General features: G+C 43.3%; 1 protein-coding gene across 2 annotated transcripts in view; it reads right to left on the bottom strand.

The window, feature by feature from the left end:
- The window catches only part of clpb (ClpB family mitochondrial disaggregase), a 47,344-nt gene that overhangs the window by 11,582 nt on the left and 13,135 nt on the right, over window positions 1-22,627 (bottom strand). For both annotated transcript variants that reach the window (XM_015341591.2, XM_006627842.3), the window contains 4 exons: window positions 17,202-17,305; window positions 14,813-14,941; window positions 6,185-6,282; window positions 3,749-3,863 (listed from right to left, as the gene is read on the bottom strand). In XM_015341591.2, coding sequence (XP_015197077.1) covers window positions 3,749-3,863; window positions 6,185-6,282; window positions 14,813-14,941; window positions 17,202-17,305 — 446 coding nt within the window. The remainder of the gene's footprint in view (window positions 1-3,748; window positions 3,864-6,184; window positions 6,283-14,812; window positions 14,942-17,201; window positions 17,306-22,627) is intronic.

Genomic DNA, 22,627 nt, shown 5'->3' with positions numbered 1-22,627 from the left:
AGATAGAGCAGTAGCGAAGAGATGATGGGGCTGTATTGAGAAAAGTTCGCTGATTAGCAGTGAAGGGGCAGATGAAGAAAAAAGAAAACTCACATGCCAAAACAGTGGTATCTACGTCTTCACTAATAAACCTCCCCTCTGTGTCCAAGTCCCCCACTGCATGCCGGCCATTTCCCAGAGCTTGTAAAAGGTGCTGCTGATCATTTCTCAGACCTGGCTGATATATTCACTGTATTACTTCACAGGAATCAATAAGCTCAGCCTTTATCAGCGAGTGATGTGGCTGAAATTGCTTTCGGACAATTTGCGACAGCAATAACTGCCCATTTGTCAAATCGGTTTCTGTGCCGGCCTCTCCTCTCTCTCATGCACGCTGAGCTTGTTGCTGGGGTTGAATCAGCAGCCAGTTCCTTGGTTCTGACACTGGCGCCCACCCCTGAGACCTCAGCACAGCCCAGTGCAGGACAGAGCTACCGAAGACCAGAGAACATCCCTCACGATCAACATGTAGAGAAAACCCCAAACTCCCCGAAGACCAATACACTTTATATGTTGCTATGCAGAAACTACATTTAGGAAGCAAATGCTACAACCACGTTGTGTTCTTCTAAATTTTAGCCCTTGTTTTGTTGTACAAAACTGACTTCCCTTTCTCTCGAGTTACCAAGGGAATATTTATATGAAGGGATCTTTCTGTTAAATTCTCTACTTCTACTACAAAATTCTAAAACCTTAATAAAACCATGTGCCTGCAGCTTCTGCAGTGGTTATTAAATGAAAAATGTATATGCCAAGAACGGATTACAACTCAATCTTTTCAGGAGTAGGAGGCTCTCAGATTCAGCTCTCACAAGCAAGAACTCAAACAAAAAAGAGAACAATTTGATGTTATTTAAAAGAGACTAGGCTTCGCAAATACCTAACTAATGAGTAAGAAGTGAACGTCACAACATGCATGCAGTGTTCCATTAACTCCGCCTTGTTTTATGAAAAAAATCCAACAATATTCTTGGGAACGAATTAAAGGAAACACAAACCATGCATATTGAGCCTAAACGATGAGAAAAAAATTATTAAAATTTTGTGTTTAAGACTCCAAACACGTCAGTTTCACGTTATATGAGAAAAGAGACGGTTTAATTTATTTCTGCTCTTGCAGTCAACAAAATATACAAGATACCCCCACAGCCCCGTATACAAAGCTGGGCCCTACAGGAATAAGGCAGGTTTCATACACAAGGTAATCGTTCAGTTGAAATCTTCTGACAAGACTATGAGGAAATTAATCTCTCAGCGTTCCTTATGCAGCACCTCATAATATTTATCCTCCCTGACAGTGTGATGAAACTAATGAGAAAGAAGAATAAGTATCAGAGAGGTTTGACGTCTGATGTCTGTGGTCAATGTCTCTGTGGAAGAGACCATGTTTCCTCAGCCAGGTCCTCAACGAGCACATTAGCTGTGGCCACACATTTCATCACAGAACATGATGCGAGGTCCAAAATGTGGACCTCGGGTCTAGTGTCTTCAAAATGGACAGCGGACGTTCCAAAGGCGATAAAAACAGGGATCTCTGGATTTTTAAATTGGAGAAGGAGAAACGTTGATCATGAAAGCTTGGGAATCCATTCAACTTAATAATAATCATAATTATCCTATGATTGAGAAAAGGAAGTGGTGTACATCTGGCAAGTGAGGCTGCAGAAACTTTTCATTCTTAGCTTTTAGTATCTTCAGTTGAATAAAGATGAATGTTTTCCTGAAACACATAACGATTAAGAAATTGTTTGGGCCTTGATGCCTACAGTGTAAAAACTTCTGATCGGTAGTGTGACCGAACTCTCATATACAGTATTTCTCTGTATTTGCCCGTAAAGTGAGCACTACGTCCCTAACCAGTGCTACGGGCCGCAGCACTAATATGTAAGATAGAGCTCTTTGGGTAATGAAGCCCTTTGGAAAAGCGGTATAAAGGTCAGCCCTTATCTGCAGGCACAAGGAATCAGCCTCTGTCTCTTTAACTGGGGGACAGAAGAAGGCTAGAGGGAAAGAGGGAGAGAGAGAGAAAGAAAGCGCTTTCTCCCCATAATTCAATTAGAAAGCAGCTCTCAGCCCCAGCACAGCAGCCAGCTGTAATGCACGCAGACACTGCCACCTGTGTCACACTTAGGGAGTACCCATTAATCACAATTAGCCAATTAGCTGGCACAGCCTGCCCAGATCAGCCACTCTCTCCCGGCTGGTGAGTGAAGTCAGTGGTTAACCTTTAAGAACGTTGGCTGGCCACGGAGAATGAAAGAGACAGAGAGAGAAACCGGGGAAGGAAGAGGAATGGAGAGCTGAAGAGGGGTTCAGGAATGAAAGACAAATAGCTTTTGGCAAAGCCGGTTTGCAATTGTGCAAGAGGCTGGCATATTTTTTGATTATGTACATGTCTTTCTATGACTGCATCCTAAAAGGTCACTTCCTCCTAAGTGTTTTAACACATTGGACTGTGGGTCTTGTCCTGAGATATATGACTGGGAAAGGGATCATACTGACCATCATATCCAAGAGAGCACTTGCCAACTTGTCAAGAAGAGTTGAAGTCATTGGACAAATAACGCTGGATAGAAAACAGCGTTCAATCAGTGTGTGGATTGTATCAGTGCCTCCCTGACATGTGTAATTTTTTTTATTTCCCTCATCAGAGCAATGCTCTGCCAAATGCCTGCTGAAGACTTTTCTTTCCATCGCACAGAACAGGGGTTGAACTCAGACGTTACCTCTTGGGGGTGAATTCCTATCTCAGATATACTCATTATCAAGGCTTACCAACAACTGCTGGATAACTCAGGGCTTAGATTTTGAAAAAAATAACCCCTGTCAATGTATAAATTTACACACCAAATATAAAACAAGTTTCTCATCCAAAACATTGAACACTAAAAATCAGGTAGGGCAGTGTAGCTAAAATTCGAATGATAAGTGGGGAAAATAAGAACTCTGTAAGAGAAAAATATTAACTGCCAGGATAAACAAATGAGGCTACATAGCTCTGGTAAAAAAATAAAAACGATCATGGATTTCGTTGCTTTGTCTTTAGTTTGATATCTGTCTTTACAGTGTAAGAGCAACACTCTCCCCGGGTTTGAAACTGAAATGACAAAAGGAATATTAAATCAATACTGAGTGTCTGTAGAAACATTTTGTTTCATTTTGTATTGCATACGGCACAATGCAACTGCATGCTAGGTTCTTGCAGCGTGTGTAGGGAAATAAAGAACACTGCAGCAGCTTGTTACACCCAGCTTTTTGTAGGGAAAGCCTGAGGCACGTAATAGTTTATCTGACCTGCAATGTGAGCCTCCAGGCCCTCAGACACAAAAGAAAAAGATGGATGGGAGGTGACAACTGAGAGCCCTGCAACTTGGAGCTTACGGCAGAGCCTGAGGTGGCTCTGTCAGACACACAGAGTAGGCAAGTGGCTCAACGGCCACATGTCCAGCTAACCCGATTGGCTATGTGAAGGCCTGAATCGAGGCCCAGGAGAGGTAGTCCAAATCCACTACCGCTACCAACAAAATGGCACTAATTAATGGGAAGACAGGAAACCATTTGGCGCAAGGCAGCAATGCAGCTTGTATTAAGAACAGAGGGCTACAAAAGTCCGCAGATGGGAAGGCTCGTTGCAGTCAAGCCCTGTTTTATACAGGGTTTCTCATGGCTGAGGCCTGTAAACACAGTGAGCGCGGCGCCTTGACGGTACCTGCGGCAACAGTGTTGATGGCCCCTTCCTGTCCAATGATGTGCTCTCTCAGTCTCCGCTCCAGGGGGAACCGTCTCCGCTCCTCGGCTTCCCGCCGCTGCTGAGCCTCCTGAAACTGTGGGGGGGCGGAGACTGTCAGGGCTGCTACTCACTTCCTCTCCACCGCTCACAATCCCAGCACCTCCAGGGCTGCCCCGGTTTCACATGGACACACAGGCTTCGGGCCTCTGACAACTTAATATAGCCCCAACCTGCTGGAATCATAGGGCTGACAGGAACAGCGGCCTACTTCCGAGAGCTACAGGGCTAGGAAGTGCTAGTTGGGGCCCCTCTGTACGGGTTATAGCACTTGAAAGACAAACAGCCTGGATCTTACAGTTCACAATCTGGAAAGCAATACTGCATGTGTTACCGGTGTGAGAGCTGGGAACCAGTACACTGAAGACGAAGAGAAATAGTTTTGCACTCCCCCAGGGGTTTATAACTATTTAGATTACAACTCAAGAATGCCCAAAAGGGTTCTATTCCATTCCTTAATTGGCATCACCTCCTCTAATACACATTATTAAATATAACTCTCAACTCAACATGCTGGGGCAGGACTGTAACCATTTAAATACAGGGAAATGAAAAATAGTGCAGCTCTCTGTTATTCAATAAATACAGCAATGTTTCCATTTTTTTCCAGTTCTCCAGGCCCTTTCTGTTAAGTCAAATGTAAATACAGTAAATAGGATTTTAAGTGCTGCATACCTAATAAATGTGCATTTAATAAACAATATACGGTAGAATGTCAACTCCAATCTGCAACTGTTTGAATCTTTACAGTCTAAAGGAAAGCCATTCTGAAAGTCTTCATGCCACACTTGTGGGACGCAACGCTTAACAAACTTCAGAGAAAACAGCCTAAGAAAACTACAGCCGTTGATGTTAATCGATAGAAAGCGGTAAATCACAGCCAAAGGACCAGATGCTGTACTCCCACCCATTCCCCTTATTACACTCTGGTCTTGAAAAGCACATCCAGCTCCGCTTCACAATGCCTTGACAGAAACAGGAATCCACAGAAAAGTAAGAAAAATAGCGGAAATAAAGACGAGACCGTCGTCAGCCCTCACTGGCGGCAGACCCTGGTGCAGTTTTCCCTGTTAGGATCCTGGCCCTGACAGAAATAAGACAATAAATTGGCTGGAAATGCAATTTTCTAATGGTGCCATTCGTCTCTCCCTACAAGGACTCATCCATCCAGCCCCCTGCTTCATATGAAGCAATAATGTTTCTGCGCTCGGCCCCAGAGACCTGCTATGGGTAGGAAAGCACAGGCCTGCCTCTCAGCCTCTGTCTATTCACACATCCTGCCTCAGGGGCCCAGAAAACTCGCCGTTTTCTGCCCAACTTTTGAAAGAACAAGGAACGTACCGTAGAGCTGAAACGTGTCGAACATCGAATTTAACAACTGACTGCTCTCTTGTATCTAGAAGAATGATGCATTTTCTTTTTTTTTTGCTTAAATGTCCTGACTTTTCTTCATCTATCTCTTACTTTCAGAGTTACTATTTTTTGTGCACTCACATTTTACAATTTTACAATCCTTCCTTAGTTTTATCCACATTTAGCAGATTAACATTTAATCTACTATTTTTTTGTATTAATTGTTAATCAGCTATGAAATTATTCATATTTTGGTTTTCATTTTATTTGATCCTGTGTCTGGTCTATTGTGTCTCTTTCATTTTCTTCTTTCATCCTTTCCTGCAGCTGAAGCAGGTCACTCAGGTCTTTCTATGAACTCGCTGAAGCTTGGAGACAGGTGTGACTGGAGAGCTGGTCCCTCCCTGTTACATTCAGTAATTGTAGGGGATGTTCTGCATCATGAACTTTCCCTTTTAAAAGGAAACTACTATTTTTTAAAAGAAATACCACAGTAGGAATTGTTCTTTTAGGCGCTGGGGGGGAAAAAGGAATTAGTCTAAAACTCCAAAGCCTCTTCACAGGATGTTAACCTGAGGTCTCTCGAAACGTGTCGTCCTGAACACATCCCGGAGCGAAAGGGAATAAAGACGGTGCAAGTTTATAGCCGAAAAGATAAATATAATATAGCCATGATGGCACCTTTGAGGTAACTTGGCCATAGACAATCAAGGGACAGAGATAACCTTTTTAGTGAAAAATGTTATCAAATTAAAATCTCTGACAGTCTGTAAGGCACAACTTTCAATCATTTCCTAAATGAAAGGAAAACAGTTTGGTTATCGGCAGGGGTATCAGGAAACCGTTCCACAGCCTGAAGGCCCCAGATACGGCTCTTGATCCTTCAGCTTTTTACGCCGTTTTGGCGAGTAAATTCAGCAGCTGACTTTTACTTCAGTCTGTCAAGATGCCCTCGCTGGTCTTTTCTTCCTGGGCAGCTGCCTGTTCGTGATGTTTCCAGCCTACCTTGCCTTCCCAGTCCTTCAGCAGCTTTGCCATCTCCCCCTCCTTGGCGTAGGCGGGTGGCGTGTGCCCTATCTCATTGGGCAGCAGGGGGTTGGCACCTGACACAAAAGAGAAGAGGTCAGGGGTTAAGAGGGGTCATCTTTGCCAGCGGTTAGGGGTCACAGGGCTACCCTTCTTTTTTCCACCAGCATAGAAAAATGTAGTTTGACCCAGTAGGTGGGAATGAAAGGCATTGTTAATGCTGCAGGCTCAGAGTGCAGAGACCCTGGCGTGTGCCAACAATGGGCAGATTGACCCCCAGTGTATGACAGCCTTATGCTCCTTCTCTGTAGATCATATTGTTCAGTGGGGTTTTGGTGGACACAGTGGCAATAGTTATTGAATGCTTCCTTCATAAGACAAATTAGTTTTTCAGGGTGAAAAGGATGACACGTGCTTGTGTTATACTTTGTCATCGGGGTGTTTAGCACTCTCCATGTCCTGACCCTATCTTTTTAATCTGCGAGCCAGCACAGACTATGCTGCTTAATAATAATAATAATTATAATAATTGCTTACACTTACATAGCGCTTTTCTGGACACTCCACTCAAAGCGCTTTACAGGTAATGGGGACTCCCCTCCTGGATGATGCGACGGCAGCCATAGTGCGCCAGAAGGCTCACCACACATCAGCTATCAGTGGGGAGGAGAGCAGAGTAATGAAGCCAATTCAAAGATGGGGATTATTAGGAGGCCATGATTGGTAAGGGCCAATGGGAAATTTGGCCAGGACGCCGGGTTTACACCCCTACTCTTTTCGAGAAACGCCCTGGGATTTTTAATGACCACACCTGTTTACAGTATAGTGTCCCCGTCGCTATACTGGGGCATTAGGACCCACATAGACCACAGGGTGAGCGCCCCCTGCTGGCCCCACTAAAACCTCTTCCAGCAGCAACTTTAGTTTTTCCCAGGAGGTCTCCCATCCAGGTACTGACCAGGCTCACACCTGCTTAGCTTCAGTGGGTTGCCAGTTGTGAGTTGCAGGGTGATATGGCTGCTGGCACAATAATGTCCACAATAGTGTGTTTTTACTTAACTCCATACTTATCCCCCTTAAAATGACTTTTTTGTGATAAGCTCTACTGATTTTGACAACATTTTTTATGTTTTCTTCTCACTTTGACACACTTGGATCTGTTGATCAGTAAACCACCACACCATAGTGCATGCTGTAAGATATCCAGCATCCACACTCTGATGGTATTCAGCAGCAAATGACTAAAGTTATGTATTGGATAATGCGTGAAAAAACATCTATGGCTACAGTGGAACTGAGCAGCATTTCTAAGGGGAAGGCTCAAGGAGATACACTGTACATTGCTGATCAGACATTGAGGTGCTCGGCCGTAACCTGGCAACGTCGAACCCGAGTCAACGTGCTGGGCAGGGGGCTGGGGTGATGAGCAGGACTCCCTTGCTGAACGCCGACAGTCAGCAGGTCAAAAGCTGGTGTTCGGCCAGGATCAATCGAACCCCTGACTTTAACAACACCCAGGGCAGCTGGGTGACTAATTGCTGTAATTATTGATACAAACCTGACTTTTTTTTTTTCTCCACACGTGGAATCCCAATCGATAACAAACCGGACATAAAAAAAGGAAAAGCAATAAAAAACAAACAGCTCTGCCCCCCCCCACCCCATCTCTATATCCGTCAACCTACCCACCTTCTCCTTCCTATTTTTTTTTTCTCTTCCCAACATAACAAATAGCATCATTTGGTCCTTTAATATCAGGGACCTTTGCCCTCTGGCAAAAGTACTTTATAAAGAATCAAGCTCAGCTAATCTCCACCTCCTCTCTAAAACATACACACACACACGGAATCATTTTCTACCTCTCAGGCTGCATGCGTTCAGCTCAAAGACAGCTGGGACAGGCCTGTGCTGCCTCCTGGACACTGCCGGTACCTGCTGAGGGCAAAGCTGACCTCTAGGACTGGGGATGGCCTAGGCAATTAGTCACCTCCCACTAGCTGTCTGAGCCTGGGGGCCCAGCTGAGAGTCACCCCAGGCTGGGAGTCTGTAGAAGTGGCACGGTCCAGGGCAAGGAGACCCTGCTGCATGATAAATGGAGGCCGGTGTGGTCACCCCTCTGGAGCCCAGAGAGCAAACCAGAGCAGCAGGTCGCTCACCGGGGAAATAACTCCACCCCCACGCCCCCCCTCCCAGCCTATCGGAAAAAGTTTAGCAACTGACAGCGCTCAATTTTTCAAATTTTATTAAACTTCCCTTTATGACTAAAGATATGTATAGTCTCTGTCGGTCTGCCTGCCTATCCATCTAGCTGACTATCTTTATTGACTGAGAGGAACAAAGATGTATGCGGGCTTTAAAGCTTACTACTGGAAATGAGAACGAGCCGCTGGCGAGGTAGAGCCAGAATTTTGGTGCAGACAAATTATGGGATTTTGATGTAATACCGTAGTTCCCACATTTCAAAAGTGATTGAGCTTAAGACAAACTGATATGCTAACTGGAGGTAAAAAGTAATTTTTTACTGGTTGGTAAATCTGTACTTGTATATCATATGTAACTGCATGGTTGGTGAATGTCTCTAGACCTAAACCTGTATTATTAAACACACTTCTTCTTCCCATGTCATCCAGTAACAATCTCCTCCAGATCAAGAAAGAACAAAATATTATCTCTTCAATCAGCAAAGTGTTCAGATCATGCAAATTAAAGAAAAAACACAATCCTCTGTGGGTACACAACACAGATCATTCTACAGGGGGATTATACATGTCAGTAATCATGCACTCCATACAGTATGTTCCAAACAAAGCATAAACACTTATTTCAGGCATTTTAGTATTTTTCAGGGTGCAGAACTGGATTCCTAACTTTGGAGTTCGCTGATGACACCATCACGATTGCACAATCAGAACTGTATGTTCTTCAGTGAGCTCAAAGTACCATTTACTGTACCTGTAACTGATAAACTGATAAACTAGTAAATACAGATTCACTAGATGTTTAAATGATTCTGCAGACATGGTCTAGATAAATAAGACTTTTGTATATTTGCATAGTAATGTCACTCTACAAACCTCAGACAGAAAGAGGAACAGAAATTGAGTTGAATGTGAAACTGAGTTGAAAGCTGAACGTGTGCAGTATATCTGAATATATTTAAAACACAACCACAAATGAATTGTAGAGATTCATAAGTATGAACAGACATATTGCACTAAAAAAACCATGATGGCAACATGTTTTATTTAAGAAGATTGTTTTGATTTCCAGTAAATCTTTTTTTTCACATTAAAGAAAATGTCTAATTGTACTGGAGCTGTAGTTGCAGCCCTGTCTCCATTTTACATTTTCATGGTAGTTTGTTTTTTTTTTCTTCATGTGAAACCCTCCTATTGGCTGGTTTTAAAAAACAGAGTTAGAAGTTGAGATACAAAACTTGACAATTGCCTCAATGCCCTGTCATCCAACACCTCTGCCATACTCCTGCAGCTCATTCCCCTGCAGTAATGGGGTGAAAAGCAGTAAACTTCAAATTCGAGGCGAACCTACTCTTATCCTTCCATAAAAGTGCTCATTCCTCTGCAACATTCTGTCGGTTTTCCACAGTTTGACTGTAGAAAAGGTCCAATGGTGCTCAAGCTGTACTGTACATTCCATATTCCATATTAACATTAAAAACATGCTTTGTGAGTTCACATCATGCTCAAAAAACACACGATAATACTAGTTTTGTCTAAAGTACCGCCTTAAAAACTGAAAAAAAATCTCTGGGTATTCAAAGAGACACAGGAGGAATAAATCCCTGGATTATATATTATGTTTGTGTACAATTGAGCCAGAGAACCACAGAGTGATTATTTATTGGGCTGATGTATGCTCTTAATAACATGGGCTGACGCTATGCTGTCTGCAGTAAAATGCGAATATTTCAAAGCACTGTTTTATGTAATGACTTTCCCTTTTAATGGGATTGCTGCATGTAAATAAGGTTTTTTTATGATTTTTTTATCCTTTATTTTAGAAAATGTATCTGTTGCCAGAGATGTATTATGAGATTGCAAGCAACATGTTTACTCATTATACAGAAGACTAAGACTCTTGTTTTTTCCTCTTCAATGGCAAATCATCCTAAATTAAGATAGACTTGATAGACAGACATGTCCCATTCTCTTTTATGGGATTTTTTGCTCTGTTAGATATTCTCCAAGGTTTTCCAGAATGTAACTTGGCTCCTGTGATGATCATGGAAGCCCAAGCACTGGTGATCAATAGCTGTTCTATGAAATTAGATACTTGAGAGAACTACTGTCCTCATCTCTGGACTAATCCCTAAAATAAAGCATAATGTTTGTGCTCTCTCTGTTCCTTGTTGTTGAACACTGAACAAAGTAAGAAGAGATCAAACAGATGAGAAAGTAGGTTGCTGCTGTAATTGGTATTGGTGGACCAGTAGGTGGTGCTATTCCCTCTGAAGCTGAATTTCCAAACCAGTGTCTGGTGAGACATTAAACGTTATGGTCCTGGGCATTCAGATCACATGGCACTCTTTAGAAGAGTAGGGGTGTTAACGGTGGTATGGTCTTGACCTGTATGGCTATACCTGTATTCTTATAAATATTGACCAATTCAACTGATGAAGCAATTTCTCACTTCTCCACCAGATCTGCTGTGTAATGGCGCTCTAGATGCATAAAGGCAGCCGTGCATCACCCAGGTATGTGCTACACTTCACTGATGGATAAAGTTGAACCCCTCCTGTGTAAAGTACACTGTGACCCCTTTGGAGGAAAAGCTACATACTGTAAATGTGCACCTACAGTATTTTCAATAACTGCTTACGTCAGGGGTGTGAAAGACATGGTCTGTGGGCTGGGTCTGACCTGCTAAGTCCATTCATTTGGCCAATTTAACTGGTGCAGTCAGAGCCTCAGTTACTGTAGGATTCATCTTGCATCTTGCCTGGGCTGCATAGCCCACACATAAAGCAGGCATACCCACTCCCTGTGTTTCCTGCCTCTGTCCAATCACAGACAGTGAACAATCACACAGCTAGTTTGACAGGAGTGTATCCCTTAGTCCTGAAAAATAGGGGGAAGAAATTAAATGCCATAAGACCTGGACACACAGTCCCCTATACTCGTCATGGGTCGTGGCCCTTTAAACAACACAATGGCACTGATTGGAGCAGGGCCTTCACAGGATCTTCTTCTTCCTGTATGTCACAGGCACTGTAACCTAATGGAGACACTAAACCGAGTGAGTATAAAACAGACAGTAGTGGGTTTTTCAAGTGATCAAATAAAGGTGTAAAAAAAAAATAAGTAAAATAAACGGACATTTCAGCAGACATGCTAACTTACTACTGTACATGAAGTTCATTTAACATGTTATATAATGACAATAGTGCCAAATTTACAAAATATTTATAACTGAGGCACATGCATTAGATACAGAGTGGAAACACATCTTCAGTTTTACATCTGTCATCAAAGGAATGAGACACCGCTCATGCTGTTTAAACAAGCAATATCTTGACCTCAGCTGTAAAACACCACGTCCACTTCCAGGGGAGCCCAAGTAAAGCTGTTACATCAATTTATCTGTCTAGCTTTTACTAGGTCTTAATTAGACCAATTTAATTCTGACAGCGACTTGATGTAGAGCCTGACAACATTCATATCTTCATCAAATTCTCGCTCTCCGAAGCAAATGAACCCCCCCCGCACCCACCAGCCTAGCAAAATATCCTCCACAGCTACCCTTTCCTTTGGCTGTACAAGGAGGTTCTGACATGGGGTCAAATGTCACACAGGGCAGGCCCACTGCGGGGTGAGGGGTCAACTACCGCCAGGCACGCGCAGGCCCGGCCGTAAACACTGATTAAGGTCACTTGTTTAAGAAGCATGTGCTGCCGGATAGGGAGAGACACTAACAGAGAGAGTGGTAAGTGGAGAGCCTGGAGGGGAAATGGAATCCTATCAATGGCAGGTGTGACCGGCATGAGACTGCTGCCGGAAGAAACAAAAAGGCACCGTTATGGAAAGCTATATAACGACTGGATGCTTCCTGACACAAAGGATTCCAGGAGTTCGGGCAACATGATTGAGAAAACAATACTCCGAAAAAAATCACAATACTTGATTTCTTCAAGCACTGCTGAATTTGCAGTATTTTACGCAGCAACTTGCTCCAAAAGTTTGATTTTTTTTCTTTCAAAAAATCCCCCACACTTTTCAGGACAGAGAGTAACACCCTTTAGAGAACTTGAGTCAACGTTTGCCTCTTTTCAAACAAAGAATGTTGGAATATTTCTTTACAGAAATCTCCAGAAGTGTCACCTACTGGTGTTTTCCCCCCACATACAATACAATTAATTAAAATGTCAAGAATAAACCTAAAAAAATGAAGTCATCCAGTTTTCAAATACCCTCTGTATTTGGTAGCATGCCATGTATATGCCGGTGTATATGAAAACTATAAATAAAATTTTTATCAGGCCCAGTTTTGGAGAGCACTCAAAAAAATGCTGAAGATTTCAAACTTCGATGAAACTAAGCAAATAAACTTTCGAATACGATTAAAAACAAAATATATAGCATTATTTTCACATACCTCCTGTTGTATTAATGAAGCCAGGTTTTTTAAAAAATGCAGAAAAAACTATGCCATTAGGTAACTCTGAAATTAAAAGGGCACCTACCAGTGAATGGGAAAAGGAGAATATTGCCTTTGTTTGATATTGATTTTTGTATTGTCTTGATATTATTTTATAGGCAAAATCGACAGATATGATATTTCTAAAAGTGGTTTATTAAATTGGTTCATATCATAATCTATAATAAAAATAAATAAATCTCAGTCCATCCACTAGATATTATCAACAAAGAATTCCAATACTTCTAGCAAACCTCCCTATTTTATCCTAAAAAGCTTTGGAAGCTTATCAGGAATGGTCAGAGGACATGCATGGTGACAAAAAAAAACGACGTTGCAGAAAGAAGGTGGGCTACAACCAAGATGAAAAACTATTATACTGTAGGTGCCTCATGGCAGAAACTGGCCATTTTAAGATGACAAAAACTAGATTCTTAATTGCAGGGCCAGTATTTAAAGCCAGGGTGGTTATGTAGAGCTGCTATGTTGATCTATGCTGACTTTCTGCTAAAAATGGCCTTTATCACTCTTGGTGTTTTACGTGCCTTATCATGCTACAGTTCACAAGAACGGGTGTTCAGTGAGGCCTAGTGGAATCGACAGGCATCCTGCTCGTTACTCTGCAAATTCAACCTACTCAACAGAAAAAGGCCTAGAGAACAGGTTTTATGAAGGCTCTTGAAACACTGGTGTCTCAGCTACTATACAGTATGTGCTGAAATACCCAAAGCAGTTTTTTTTATTCTTCTTAAATTCACTGCACTGCCCCCATGTGACGTTCTGCTTTGCTTCAAAAGAAATATGTAGCAAAAACATGAAACTGAATAAACTTTACAGAAACTAAATTTAAACGAAAACCCAAGACCTTGATAACATAAAAATACCATTTAAAAGGATCTGAAAGCTTTTCATTCAATTAAAACCGCTACCACGGCACACAGCATTGAAACTCACTTGAGAAACAAAAAGATGCAAATCTCATTACTCGAGGAACTGGCGGACGCAATATAAATAAATCTTTCAAATGTTTACTGAACACCAGTGTTCAGGACTTAACGCTTCCTGGGAGATGACGAAAGAAGTCAATTGGCGGTAAAGCAGCATCCATAACACAAAAAGAATGACTAGATTTATGTATTTACCAGCAGTGCTACTGAAATTATTGAAGATGGCCGGAGCTATCTAATGAAAATAAAAAAATACTTTGGGCCTACATCTTTTTGCCCTCTCCCTGCCTTTGTTACCTCTGAAACCTAACCCCCTTCTCCTCTCCCCATGTCCTCCTCTCTCCCTTCCACTCTGCTCCAGCACATGAGGTGTTTATTTCACCTCTGAGAGGAGGAATTGATCAGCAAAGCAGGAAGTAAGAGGCGATGCACCTCCAAGGAGCAGCGGCAATCAATTTCACAAATCGCACAAGGGCAGGACTGCTACGCTTTGGGGCAGGTGACGGCCAGGCAATATAAAACACATATTCCAGACAACAGTAACGATTTCAAATCACTCTTCACTGGATATAGATTATTATCTTTTGTTTCTTTTTTCATTGCTCGCTTGCCTTTTTTTTTTCCCTGCGATCCCTGATATATGAAACCTTCTGCAAATAAATTCTTCAGGTAGATCACATGGAGGGCAGTTCATCAAACAGAGGTTTAAAGGGGACTGCAGGTGAAGGGAAGAGAAATGAAAAGATATTTTCACTCTAGAAACGTAACCAGAACACAGCCCCTGCAGGAAGACAGGAACTCAAAATCTCCTAAAAGTCTCCCCCCCTCCCATGTCCGATATCATGTGGAACTGGAAAAAGAATATGAAGTGTACAATATATCAATCATTAACTATGAAGTGGTATTTTACACCAGGTCTATTGGACACAGCAGTGAAATAGGGGAGCAGGACGGTCTTTGAACTGCTTCTCCTGTCCCGTGTGAAGGTGCTCATTCCAAAACCCACCTGCCTCCAGGAGGATCTTTACAGTCCGCAGGTCGTCGGCCAGCACGGCGTAGTGCAGGGCGCTGCAGCCGCGGAAACTGGCGCGGCTATTGAGTCGGCTACTAAACTCGTCCTCACGGGTCACCAGCACTGCCAAACGAGAGAGGGGAGGGGAGAACAGGAAATAAGCTTCCCCTCCATTTGTGTTTGGGCTGGCCCTAGGTGCGTTCACCCCCCTCTTCACTGCTAGCTCTGACCGGAGCCCCCCGAATCCTTGTCCCGCTCGACTCTGGCCTTGAAATAATGGCTTGGCCGCCAGAGAGCGAAGAACAGCTTCACGTACCTATAGCTCAGCCCAAACTCTCCAAACAAGCAAACGAAACAAACAGCCTAAGGTTTGAAGCCTGAAGGGAAATCAGCGTTTTTTTCATAATGTAACGCAACGGGGGCTCAGGCGGGCGCCCTTGCCGCATCTGGTCGGCCCCATCCCGACTGGAGGCTCGAACCCGGGACTTCCGCGTCTCTCTGCAGCGACCTAGCCCCGTGAGCTAAAGAGAGATCTCTCCACAGCCCAGTAGCTGTGGTCCTGCTATCACAGGGAAGGGTGGTGACGTCACCCGCTCTGGTACGCCGGCTCTTACACACACTGCTTGTCGGCCGTAAGCGTTACACTCTCCCCCGCTTAAATCGCCGTCCCCGGCGAAGAGCTATCCCGCCCCGCTTCTGACACCAATGTAACGCAACGGGGGCTCAGGCGGACGCCCTTGCCGCATCTGGTCGGCCCCATCCCGACTGGAGGCTCGAACCCGGGACTTCCGCGTCTCTCTGCAGCGACCCAGCCCCGTGAGCTAAAGAGAGATCTCTCCACAGCCCAGTAGCTGTGGTCCTGCTATCACAGGGAACGGCGGTGACGTCACCCGCTCTGGTACGCCGGCTCTTACACACACTGCTTGTCGGCCGTAAGCGTTACACTAACATTAAAAGATATTTGTGGTCACTTATCAAAATGGAGCAACAAAGGTGGGAAGATGGAAATGAAGCAGCATGTTCTATCAGACTAAACTAAAAAAAACCATAACCTGGCAGTGCGAATGTTTATTTAAAAAGATGCAAAGCACGCAATGGTCGCAGCCGATACGATTATTAGTAATTTTAAATAGCTTAATTTTAATTATCCTGCGGCGTTACTCAAGCCTTTGATGCACGAGGTGCTCAAAAGCAAGGTTCGCTCCTACTCTTCGAAACAGAGATGGGAGTGAAAAAGGCTGAAATACTTCTCATTACCCCCCATCTCCTCTCAACCCCCCCCCCCACCCCCTCCCTTCACCAACTCCGGGTTCCTGACAGGCTAGTCGTCATCTGTAACAAATGTCTGAGAGCTGGATAATCATCGCAAACTCAATAAAACGTCACTGGCAGGACTAGCCCCCATCCATCAGTGCGCGTCTGGGAAATCTCCCCCTCCCAGACCCACCAAAAAACTGCCAACAATATAAATGTCTGTAATATACATATCATATATAAATATGTCTCTGGCTCCTTCTTCTTTCCTGGCATCTTTGCTATTTTTTTTTATTGTTTGGGATACGGTTATGAAAAATAAATAAACACGGCCAAATGAAACGCATACGAATATGTAAATGGGGCTGAGAAAGGGGAAAAAATCTCCTTGATGTCTGGGACTGAATTTATATATTTAATAAGAACACTCCAGCAAGGCAGAGATGCCGAGATCGAGTGCCGGGAGTTTTTTGTTTAAATATGCTTCTGGCAGCAGGCACTCCATAAAGAGCTCCAAATTTTTGTCACCCGGAAGCTGTGAATGGGTGTTTGCATAATGAATCACTGTGTTTCACAGGGACCAAGGCTGTGACAGGAGACAAATGTTATGTCAGAGAATTAAGACCCTATCTCTTAATGGGTAAAGGGTACAAACTTTCAACTACTGGGGGCCACAACCGAATCAATGTTTCTCAGGAGTCACGGTCAGGTGCTTGTTCCAAGTCACCCTTTCTGCCGGATCTTTGGCCTCCTCAGTGATCTACAATTAAAAGGCTGCCCTACAAGGCCAGTGGTTTTTTAAGCTTAAGAAAAATCCAACACCTCAATAAACTACAATACATTTTTTTTCAGACAGCTGCTTGTTAAAGATATCTTCTTTTACTGTGCAAATGTATTCTAAAATACATTGTGTTGGAGCAACCTTATTTTTTTCTGTGCCGAAACTACACACGTTCTCCATTTTGTCCAGTTTCCCGACGCTTCTCTTTGGCAAAGTAGGAGGAATTACAATTTCTTGTCAGAACCAAGCTTACTGACATTAGCCTCACCACAGCAAAAAAAACTGATTAAAACCTCCTTCAAATTCCCTTCGCTGCTGTGAAAAGAAGTCCTTCCTCCCACGGATTACCTTCCAGAGAATGGATTCCTTTCTCCCTTGCGGTGTCATAGACGGTGCTGAACTCATCACCCAGGTTTGGATCTGCACCTGCAGCTAACAGCGCCTTCACCACACTGCAGGAGAGAGGCGAAAACATGGAGTGAGGCTCTGGGGATGACAAAGAAGAGCCAACTTTCCAGCCAGAAGAAAAAGGAAGCGAGCCTGGAAAGGAGAAGGATGTGTTTCTGGGAATTGAAAGAGCTGGAAAAACACAGGTCGTGGATGTTAGGTGCTGCTGACCTGAGAGGCAGCCTTCAGAACAAAAAGCTGTGAGGTTTGAGTTTGATTCCCGGCTTAGCGGCACAGCTTTTCACCCAAACATGTGGCAAATGTGGTCTTATCATAGATTGATTTTATTTTTAAACCATTAAAAACTAATCTAAGACTACCAAGATATCTTGAGTTCTTAGCTAAAATAGGCACTAGGAACAAAGAACAGTTTGTTAAATGTCCTGTAATGTTTATGTAGGAAAATAATTACAATATGCATACTGAAATATTTTTGGGAATGGGCAGGACCACCCATTAACAGATGAAGGTAGCTGTGGGATGGTCTTAGTATTTTAAATGCCACAAAATAGCATGTCTTTACAATAACCATTTGAGATGTGCAACGTGAAGCTCAATTAGAAATTCCTTGTCACCAAAACGTGCTTTGTTTTTGTAAGATGTGGCTTTGAATTCCTACTACTGTATATGGCTGTTTTGTAACCACCACAGTGTAGCTGCCTCTTTGGAACCAGGCCTTTCTGAAACTCAGAATGATAACATGGAGCTGCCCTTCCCAGTTTCCACAGCGACAAAGGCTCATAGCTACCTTGATAGCCTGTTCCCATACGCTGACGCCCCGACACACTTAGCGGTTTCTAGGAACAAAGCGTGTAGCCCATACGTTTACGGACGAGTTCATTTCCTGAGAGTATTCGGAAGTCAAAAGCCAAGGGATTGCACAGGAGTCTGCAGTTCCTCACACGTCTACCTTCACTGAAACACAACAGACCGTGATGTCTGCTCTTGAAACCAACACCACATCAAAACAAACATCTCCACTGGCAGCCACATCAGACTTACTCATTCAAATCAAACAGCTTGGAGCATCTGGGTGACACTGGCAGGTTTACAGCAATTCACACAGTTTAAACAATGATCCTTTTCACTGTTAATATAAATTATTGTATTGTATTACATCTACTATATAATTAAAATTCCCCCCACGCACCAAAAAATACGACATTAAATGTTGTGGCTCACATATGTCATTATTTACCAATAATTCTTGAAAGCTTAACTACTAATTGATTTACAGCTGCTTTTTAATGTGGAAACAAGGAGTTCACAAGGTCTACCTTTTAATAAATAGACCACATTTTATTCAATGACAAATGAGGAAACTGGCAAGCTATGTAATTAAACTGACAAGTTTAAATAACTGCCACATGACAATCCACTCCTGACAAAAGCTAAGTTTGTGGTTGTGATGGATTCCTGTAATAATTCTGCTTACAGTAAGTAGTTTTGAATAGAAACAAGTCTCATCTTTTATAGAACCCTCATTGTTTGAGTGGACAGGGTTGTAGGAAACATGCAATTTCAGCTCCCAGCTCCTGCAGCTAGAAGTGCTTCTGTTTATCAAATGGCCCTATGGAAATTTTAAATGAAAAGGTAGAGAATAGCTTTATTTTTTCATACATAATTTTAGTGGAAGGTATCAAAAAAGTAACTTCAAATATTCCAATACATTAATCCAATCTCCTAGTAAACCTAACATTTTCTGCTGTGAGGCTTTTTACAGGCATTTTAAATTACCCAGTGAAAATCCCCTGATACTGCTCGTGGCATGTTTACATTTTTCTCACTTTTATTTTTATTTATTCTAGGGGTTACAGCATGTCAGCCCAGGGGAATTACAGGAGAAACCCCAAGCTGAATTGCATAGATTTGACTTGTAACATTTTTAATTTTAAAAGTGCATGTTTAATAGTATTTGGACTGTCAACTCCTAAACCATGCTTTGAAAGATCTTTATGCAGATCTTTGGTACTGTACAGCATAAACAAACACAAAACTAGATTTTAAAAGCTTTCCTTTTCAAATGAGCAAAAACAAATGAGTATCTGTTTTCAGACAGCACTATTATAAAACGTGGTTGAGATCAACATTTCAAACATTTATATTCAGAAAACCATATATACTGAAAGCAACTTCTTAACATGCGTATAAACCTATAATGTCTGTGTAAAAAAATAAAGGGGGGCAGAAATTTAGATTTTGACCACAACTCATTCCACAAGTTTCCAAACTGAATGTGTCAACCTATCACTTAAGGTCTTATTAGAAAACTGTTAGAAAGGGCTGAGGGAGGTTAAATATAAGCCTGACTGCGCTGGGATGCCCCGAGTATTTTCAATACAGGCATTCGTAAAGGTACTTGTCCGTCCTGGTAATTGATGAGCCCCAGTGCTCCTGTTTGGGGGCTTCAGTGTTTGCGATGAGGGATGGCCTAGCCTTGGGGAGGCATGGTCTGCTGGACCACGCTGGGGAATCCAAACAAACCCATCTGTGGGGGTCCTGCTCCATGGGGCCGAGCAGAGAAGGGCTGGTGGAGGGAGGGGGGTGGTTGGCGGAGCTGGTATTGCCCTTTGTCTTCCAGGAGACCCGGGCAGGGAAGGGGGTTACCACTGGGAGTCCCACGGACCCCGTTCCCCGCTCCCGAGTTCAGCTAGGAAGCGCCCATTGTTAGCAGCGGGGCTGGGCAGTGATCCGAGGAGGGCGCTGACCCTGGAAAGCACTTCTACAAACAGCGGCACCCCAAGCACCCCAGGGACAGGAGAGGGGGTAGGTGAGAAAGGGGGCGATAGTGGGGATTTGAGAGAAGGCAGTGCAGAATGCGAAAGAAACTGAGTGGTACGAACCAAGGTAATGGAAAAAGAAAAATACGTAATCGCACATCCATATGAACAGCAGCTGAACAGTCACCGGACACACACTGAGAGGCCAGATTATACTGTTTATTTCAAAATCAGAACTTCTGTTGGTTCTGGCGAAATCCAGTGGTCTTCCAAGCTAGATACTGGTTACGTTTCGAAGAGTCTGGGCACTTTACTGCCCTGAGAAATCTCCTCTTTGTGCTTTTCTGCTTCTACTGTCAATCACTATCGCTGGACTCTGACAGGGAAAGAAAAACATTAGAATATACATGCTGAAAAATTAAGCAGAACTAGTATGAGGTTTTCACCCTTTAAACACTGTTGTCAAAGTCCTTCACTGACTTCAGGATTTCCACTTGTTGCTCTTCTCCGAGAATTAACTCGAGCCATTTCTGAGCCTCGTCTGCATCCTGTGCTTGTATTTTACGTAGTTCAGATACACCTGGAGGGTGTCTATCAGGTTTTTATCTCCTAAGCCCTTTTCCCTCAGAAAGACAAGTGTATACAAAACATGCCAGACCGGAGAGAAAAAGGAAATGGCTCAGTTTACATTCTGAGCAATTGTTTCCTTGCCCAGCAGAACAGGTATGTGACTAAGTGGCCACTCTGCTCTTCCTAGCTCTACACAAACAGTGGCAGAGGGGAACCATAAGCTCTATTTACAGGGGCTGAACAAAGAAAAATAAAAAGTGAGCATGGCGATTGTTTTACAAGATTGGAGGCTACTATGTATCAGCCAGAGAACTCCCAAGTTCATCCTGCGACCGATTAATGGAACCGTTAGCGGCTACCTTATCATCCCTAACCTAGTGGCCTAACCTTTTTCACAAACTGATAGCATTCCCACCAATTTCCGGAGGGGGATTATCCCCCTCCAAAGCCCAGCACTTTGGCGGCCTTTTCCCTCTCCTCTCCTTCTCCAAGTGAGGAGAGAGAATTAAGCTTTTTCTTCCACTGCTCCGGTCACTTGGAACAGTCAACAACCGTTCCACTCCAGCGCCGGTCATTGTCCGAGTCAAAGGCAGCCCGAGGGGCTCGGGGAAAAAAAAAGAGAGGACAGGGGGTCTCCTTCCAGCCCTGCGCAGCTCAGAGTGTAAACAGAGGCTGCCGTGTCCCTCCCCACACCGCGTATCCTTTGCGCTCCCGACATCAAAGCTCCTCAAACACGGCCCTCCTCTTCAGAGACAGGGTTGCCAGGGGCAGGAGGGTGGACAGACGGCCGGGCCCCTCGAGGAGGTCACGACTCCCGCTTGTCAGGGACGGCATCAAAGCCCGCGCCACACACGAACTCGGCACACGAGGGCCGCGGCCTGTCGGGGCGAGCGCTACGATTCTGCCTCGCACCCGTCCGCTGAGGCCGAGGCCCGGCCCCTGACCTGCCGGCAACGCAGCAGCGCGAACGACCGGACCGCGATCCCGCATTCCGAAAAGGAGAGAGTTCGCCAATCAAATGCTAGTTGCTACTCCATCCCTAAACTTTTCTTTGCCATTACCGCCAACAACGTTCTCAAAAATGACACGTGAACACTGACTCTTCAGCATTGACTGTAAAAAAAAAGAGTTTTTTGGATGTAAGCAGAGATACTCTTTTCCTCCCCAAAATGTTTGTATCATTTATTTTCCATTACGTTGGCGGCTTTCTCAAAAATTACATTTGAACACTAACTCTTTAGCATTGACTGTAAAAAATATTTTTTGGGATATACGCAGAGATAGTCCTTTTCCCTCTACAATGTTTGTATCATTTATTTTCTGTTTGTCAGTGGCTTTCTCACAAATTACGTGAACACTGACTCTTCAGCATTGACTGTAAAAAAATATTTTAGTGATGTATGTAAAGAAAGTCAGATAGATATTTTCTGTTTCGTTGGTGACTTTCTCAAAAATTACATTTGAACACTGACTCCTCATTTGAAGAAATCTAAAAATATGGTTCAACATGGTTAATGAATGTAATAACCAATGGAAGTGAATGGTGAAGAAGTCACCATAGTCCTCTAACATGTGGGATAAGCTACCAGTGATTCACCTTCCTGTGATGTGGTTTCCGTGTCTAAATTATACTAAATCAATTCCAGAAGAATAGAATAAGAATGCGAAAAGAGACTTTAAGCTTCACCAAGACGATTTATTGAAATCTTATTCCACCTGACTAATTGACCATGAAGCCTCAATGAAATGACACTGGAAAAAGCAACAAGTGAGCTGCACACTGAGATACCTGCTTAGAAATGAAGACTGATCACAGTAAGAGGAGTTGATTTTTAGATGTCTGACAACAGTATCTTACACAGTACTGAAATTACAACAGCTTAGCCTGAGACAAAAACATCTTTCAACCAAAAACTTTAATTCAACAGCCATGAACTTTAAGTCTTCTCAAGACAGGAAGTGTCTTAAATCTCTATGTCACTGGAGTAAACATTTTCACTTCTAGACAGCGTTATGCTGCATGAAAACCATATTTCA

The sequence above is a fragment of the Lepisosteus oculatus genome, chromosome 5 (genome assembly GCF_040954835.1).
Source record: "Lepisosteus oculatus isolate fLepOcu1 chromosome 5, fLepOcu1.hap2, whole genome shotgun sequence".
Classification (NCBI taxonomy): Eukaryota; Metazoa; Chordata; class Actinopteri; order Semionotiformes; family Lepisosteidae; genus Lepisosteus; species Lepisosteus oculatus.
This window is presented reverse-complemented; position numbering and strand designations above follow the sequence as displayed.